At 55.6% G+C, this 6,272-nt stretch overlaps 1 protein-coding gene across 1 annotated transcript; it reads right to left on the reverse strand.

The window, feature by feature from the left end:
- Positions 1–609: 609 nt before the first annotated feature.
- On the reverse strand, positions 610–5,639 carry Ubald2 (UBA like domain containing 2). The gene is made up of 3 exons (XM_052759739.1): positions 5,336–5,639; positions 5,149–5,211; positions 610–1,715 (listed from the first exon to the last, which is right to left on the reverse strand). Exons 1-3 carry the CDS (start codon positions 5,453–5,455, stop codon positions 1,404–1,406), a joined length of 495 nt encoding a protein of 164 aa, XP_052615699.1. The 5' UTR covers positions 5,456–5,639; the 3' UTR covers positions 610–1,403.
- Positions 5,640–6,272: the final 633 nt, after the last annotated feature.

Raw genomic sequence — 6,272 nt, forward strand, 5'->3', positions numbered from 1 at the left:
CTAAAGATGGCCGCAGCACAGGAGGAGGGGCAGGGGCCTTGTAAGTTTCACTTCACTTTAGGCCCTATCCTCCCGCCTCAGCTCTGCATCCGAGGCCTTGACCGGTGGAAGTGAGCAGCAGGAAGGCTTTAGATCCCCCAGAGCAGGGTCAGGAAGGGCTCCAGGAGCAACCCCTGCTGCGCCACATGTCACCCACTCCTACAGCCGGGCCAGCAGGCTCCACCTCACCTAACACCCTGCTGGAGGCTGAGAAGAGGTATGGAGCCGCCACCAGCCCAGCCCCTTCAGGAATCCAGTCTTTGTGGCACTGGGTCAGCCTTGGTTGACACATTTGGGTCATGGCTGCATGTTCAACAGGCCCCAAGAAATCTGCATAGAGGTAGGTCCGAAGCCAACAGCCACTGGGAAACCACACAGCCCATGGCCCAAATGGCTTTTAGGCTGGGGAAAGAGGGAGGGTACTGCCCCTGCCTGTACCCCCCAACACCTCAAACCACGTATCCTCACAAGGAAACGCAACAGCCAAAGGACAATGCCGCTGCCACCCAGCCAGAGCTCCCCACTGACTGACCCTTCCCACCAAAGCAAATAAAAGCGCCACAAACCAGGGAAGTTAGAAAAGTCTTTAAGTTTTTAAATTAAAATTGCACCCTGGTGAAATGTGATTTTAATTTAGGAATTCAATCCAAAGGCAGGCTCTCCCGAGCTGTCGTCCTCTGACACTGGACAGCGAGGCTGGGGACCTGTGGGACAGCCAGGACAGTAAGGGACGGGACAGCCAAGCATGCACTCAGAGGTCAGCCAACTCTTCAGTCCTATGGGCTTTGCCCACCCAGCTGGGGACAGGGTGATGAGTTTTAGGGCCACCGAGAGGCCACCAGCAGCAGAAAAGAAAACTCCATGTACCAGTGATGGGTAGCAAAGTCCAGGATCCCAACAGGACCCTTCTGGGACCTCCCGTGGAGGTGGGGGTGGGGCTTCCTAATGGCTGATGTGGCTTCTAAAGAAGGCAGCACCCTACCACCTGGCTGCAAGCTCACTTCATCAATGAGCACCCTTTGCTCTCCCCTAAATGGGCAGAGGATTTGAGGCCCTTCCCTTCTGACCCCAACACCCTAGTGTGCAGGCCCCACTCTCACATACATTAAATTTATATTCATATATATTATAGTTATATATTAAAAAGAGGAAAAAAACTTTCCCAAAAAACTCCTGAAGAACCCAAGTGGCTCAGGATGTTTACTGTCCCCCCCCCCATCCCACAAAAATTCTCTTATAAAATCTTCCAGTGCGATCTTCAAGAAATCCCCCACCCTCTTGTGTGTGTCCCCCACCCCCCAAGCCCTCCTCTGTGTCCCCACAACCCTGGACTGCCCCCTGCTCCAGCCCAGTGCCAACCAGTCTCATCTCTGGCCATCCATTGCTGTCACGGCTTTCTGCTGGGCGCCCCCCTGGGATGCTCCAGGGGGCCACGTGGGCTGTGGGCAGTGGAGATGATGGAAGGAGTTGGGGGAAGAGGGTGGGATCCAGGGCGTCTGGTGGTTGGGTGGGGATGCGGCCCAGAAGGGGCCGAAGTTTGCAGGAGGGGAGCAAGCCACAGCTGTCATGGGGCTGTTGCTGTTCTGCAGGCCCTCAGAGGCTCGAAGCTTGGAGAACATGGCCAGTGCATCAGGGAAGTTAGGTGGTGTGGCAGGGGTGTTGCTGGGAGTACACATCTGTGGGGAGATAAAAAAAAAAAAAAAAAAAGGTGTGGGTGAGGGCTACCTGCAGGGTCCTGTGCCTCTAGCCCACAGGCAACTTCAATAGACCACCTGTCTCCCCCAGAGCCAAGGAAGAACAAGGGAGAGCAAAATCCAAGGGTGTTGCTCAGGTCTTGGAAACAGCACCAAGGGGCATGAGATGTCAATGGTTAATTCCAACTCAAAGCTAAGGTGTCGACGTGAAAGGACAAGGAGCAGCCCAGGACACCACTGCCCAGCTCCTTTCCTAGCTAGGGAGCCAGCTGGCTTCCTCCACAATCCACCCTCAGATGCCCCCAGGGTATTAGGCACCATGGAGCAGGCCAGGTGGAGGGTCTCCTGCCCATAACAGCCACAGAAAAGCTGCACTTTCTTGGGGTTCCCATTCATTCCCCATGTTCAGCCAACAGGTCTTGGACTCTGGCCCCCTCCACTCATATTTCCTACAAGTAGATCTGATTAGCTCAATTCTTCTTTCCGCATTACAAATGAGCAAACTGAGACCCAAGGGTTAAGTCACGACAGAACATGCACCCAAAGCAGACGCAAACTGTCCCAAGACTGCAGGGTCCCAGGTGTGCAGGTCCAGATGCTAAGAGCCTCTGCCCAGCTGCACTCCGCATTCAGGGTCAAGTGCCACTCGGGTCTGGGCTCCCAGCACAAACATGCAGTGGGCCATGCCAGCCCCAGATGCCAGCAGCACACTCCTCAGGGGGTAACAAGTGCCAGTGCCCAGCCCATGGACTGGGAACAGGTGGGTCTGAGCCCAAGACCTACATGAGCCGATTCTGACCTCAAAGCCTCTTCTCCCTTTCTCAGGAGGCCAGGGAGTCCTTTCAGCTTCTCCTAATTTTAGCACCACTGGCTCCTCCCCAAGGCACAGGGCACTGGGGATGGGGGTGGTGAGACACACAACAGGATGCTAGAATTTTATCACTCTAGTTAAAGCAAAGCCAGAAACTGAGGCAAGGACCCCACCTCACCCTGTTCATTGAGGCTGTGCCACATTAGCTCCTAGGGGACGTGGACCGTTGTCTGCTCCAAGGCCCCACAGGGAAGGCCAAAGGCCTCAGCCAGGTCTAGCCCCACCCAGACACTTCCCTCCTGCCATCAGGATTCCCTGCCCACCCCCCCATGACTTCTCCACAGCAGGAAACAATGAATGGGGGGTTGAGGGTGGAGGCCTGTTGCATCACAGCATCGTGACTGACTTCCCCAGTCCACCAAGCCAGAGGCCAGGTCTTTTCAACAGTCAACCTGCTCTGGAGAGCAGCTTGCAAGGTTGAGCCTGTGCCCATCGGCCCGAGTGAGCTCAGACATCCCTGGGCCTCTCTGCTTTGGTGAAAGCAGGGAGGGGTTTGAACTACATTTTCTAAAGCCCCTCCTGGAATCTCAAGTAATTCCGTGTCCCTAGCATGGCCAGGGTCCTCTTGCTTCCCACCTACAACTGCCCTCCTTGCCTCTCCCCCTCATACAACAGGGGACCCTTATCATTTATAATGCTTCCTCCAACTGTGGCCGGCAAGATGCAGGACAATCCTTTACCAGTTATGGCCACTTTGTGGTGACTGATCTTCAAAGATTTTATCTGAGACAGGATCTTGCTAGATAGCCCAGGCTGACCTAGAGTTCACAGCAATCCTCCTGCTTCAACCTCCCAAGTGCTAGGTTCCAATGTTTTTATTAAGTTTTCTAACTATTTTGTCTCAAAAACAGTACTGACTCCCAGCACAGGGCTGGTGTTTCCTACTGTGCGGTTGAAGCACCCAGCAGCATGTGTCCCTGATGGATGCATTGATTATGTCTGTGTTACAAAACCAGCCATCTCCCTAAGAGAAGCTTCCAAAGGGGATCAATCAATCTCTCTCTCTCTCTCTCTCTCTCTCTCTCTCTCTCTCTCTCTCTCTCTCTCTCTCACACACACACACACACACACACACACACACACACACACACACACACACACACACACGAATCTGCAGAGGTGGGGGAGGGGGAAAGGAACCAAACAGGACTCAAGTTCAAGCTGGAGACTGGTAGCTTCCTTGTTCAGGCCCCTAAGCATGGCTGTGCTTTTCTGAGTGGTCTTGTGGCAGAAAGATAATTTTGAATAGGGATGGAGACAGAGTATTCCCAGATCCAGGAAGCTAAAAGTCTCTATGGCTGGATGCAGGAGAGGGGTCTTGGAGATGATGACTCCCTCCTAAAAGGGATGCCTCAGCATCATTCATTTTCCCATCTTACTTCAAATGCTAAAAGCTAGCTTAAATCAAGGCAGACAACTCTCCTTTCCCCAGCATCGTTGACTGGAAGAAAACAGTACCAAAAGAACAAGACACAGCAGAGGATCCATGTGTGGTCTGTCCCCTGGGGAGAGCCAGGGACAAGAGGGCACTTAAGTTAAAAAAAAAAAAAAAAAAAAAGCCAAAAATGTCCAACAGCAAATCTTCTTCGGAATAATGTTTTACTACCCCTCCACTGGGATCAGGCCCTCCTAGGTGTTCAGAGCTAATAGATAACTAGGGATTGGAGTGGAGAAGGGATGGCCTGGGCCTCAAGAAAGTGGAGTACCCACTGACCAGAAGGGCAAAGGCTTTAGCCTGGAGCCAAGTTGGAAGGAGAGGACAAATCCAGGTTTGAAGCACGTCCGTTTCCTGGACTGTTTGTTTCTTAACATACGGAGATTAAAATAAAGTCTGACCTTACTTTGGGTATATAAACTCCATACAGGGTTATGTTCCCCCAAAGCTCTGGAAGGGCCATCCCACCTTTGTGGGCAGAGCTGAGCTTCCGGAGCCAGGGTGGATCTATGCCTTCCCTGCTTCCTGCAGCACTGGAGGTGGGGTGTGTGTGTGTGTGTGTGTGTGTGTGTGTGTGTGTGTGTGTGTGTGTGTGTGTGTGTGTGTGTGTGTGTGTGGTGTGTGTGTGTGTGTGTGGTGGTGTGTGTGTGTGTGTGTGTGTGTGTGTGTGTGTGCGTGCGCGCGCGCGCGTGCATATGCGCGCACTGCATCAACCCACAAATCCCTACTCCAGTCGCCCTCCCCCGGGCTCCCCAGAGGTCTGGTTATCATCGAGTCCCTTCCCCATCTTCTGCCACCAGACTCTCAAGTCCCTGCTTGTACTGGGGGCCATTTCCCCTCCCCTCCACCCCCACCTCCCCAACACCAGGGCCCCTAGGCCCAGAGCACGGCGCCCGGCGCAGGGCCTCAGGCCCAGATCCAGGAGCCTGGAGGCGGGTCCCAAAGTTGGGCGAGCCAGCGCCGGCCTGGGAGCGCTCTTTCCTGGAAGACATTTTGGCTCTTTGTTTACATTCGCGGCGCGCCGCTCCCCGGCAACATGGCTGTCACCGGTGCGCTGACAGCGACCTGCCGCACCGGGCGCCCCCTCCGCGGCCCCGAGGGACACTTACCATCTGCGGGTGGTGGTGGCTGTTGGGAATGTTGCTTTCTTGGAAGAACGTGCTCAGGGCGGTCTGCGGACAAACATGGGACGCGGCGGCGTGAGCGAGGCCTGGCCGCCCCGGCCTCCCCGCCGCGGCCCACGCGCGCCCCGGTACGCCCCGACCACCCCCCGCTCAGCGCGGGCCCCACGCTCACCTCGAACTGCCAGTGCGCCGCCTGCAGCAGCTGCTGCGCCTGGTCGGCCGCGCAGCCCGCGGCCAGCACGAACTGGTTGATCATGACCTGGTGCCGCAGCTCGTCCGTGTTCACCGACATGGCGCTGGGCGGCCGCCCCGGGCTCGCGCTCGCAGCTCCGCCGCCGCCACCGCCGCCCGGCGAATGTTGTGGTCCAGCTCGCGCGGCCGCGCCGACGCCGCAAACAACAGCGCGGGGCGGGGCCGTCGGGCCCAACGTTCGGGGGCCGCGAGCCGCAGCCGCTGATTGGCCCACGCGCCGCCCCACCGGCCGCCGGCACCCACACGGACGTTCGATTCGAATCCTGCGGCGGGCCCGGCCGCTCTGTTTCTCTTCTCGCACGGCCGCGCCCATTGGCGGAGCCGGCGCCGCGGGGGCGCCCTGGCATTGGCCGGCCTCCGTGTTTTGGCTCCTCCGGGTTGGTGGTTGGCTGGGACCGACGTCGGGGGGCGGGGCCTGAAGCGCTGATTGGCCTACCGTAGGCCTGTTTGAACTCAACTCGAAAACCTTGAGTGCGCGCTGATTGGTGGAGGTCCCCTGTGTTTGCTGTTGTAGGCGTGGGGGTGGTGCTGGCCAAGTTCATTCATTACTTCATTGAAACTGAACATGCTCAGCTGGAAAAGCAAGACTGAGTGGCTTTGACTCATTTCCTCTGAAAGATGTGGTCATCTCGAGAAACAGAATGATCAAAATAGAAAACACACAGAACCTTTGCAGCTACTCAACTCTCAAGAGTATTTAAATTTTAAATAGCTTCTAAATAGTCTCACTTTAAAAAAAAAGAGAGAGAGAGAGAGAACTTTTGAAACACAACGCACTGCGTGAGGTCCAGGGTTCAATTCCAAAAAAGGAAAAAAGCAACACAAAACAAAAACAACAACAACAACAACAAAAGCCA

The sequence above is a fragment of the Peromyscus californicus genome, unplaced genomic scaffold (genome assembly GCF_007827085.1).
Source record: "Peromyscus californicus insignis strain IS unplaced genomic scaffold, ASM782708v3 Scaffold_3__1_contigs__length_106647218, whole genome shotgun sequence".
Taxonomy (NCBI): domain Eukaryota; kingdom Metazoa; phylum Chordata; class Mammalia; order Rodentia; family Cricetidae; genus Peromyscus; species Peromyscus californicus.

Bases quoted from the DNA above. Each gene is read 5' to 3' on its own strand.
- Ubald2 (XM_052759739.1), bottom strand. From the start codon at position 5,455: ATGTCGGTGAACACGGACGAGCTGCGGCACCAGGTCATGATCAACCAG. The intron at 5,212-5,335 runs GTGAGCGTGGGG...GTTTGTCCGCAG, and splicing joins CGGCGCACTGGCAGTTCGAG to ACCGCCCTGAGCACGTTCTT. The intron at 1,716-5,148 runs GTAAGTGTCCCT...ATCTCCCCACAG, and splicing joins GCCACCACCACCCGCAGATG to ATGTGTACTCCCAGCAACAC.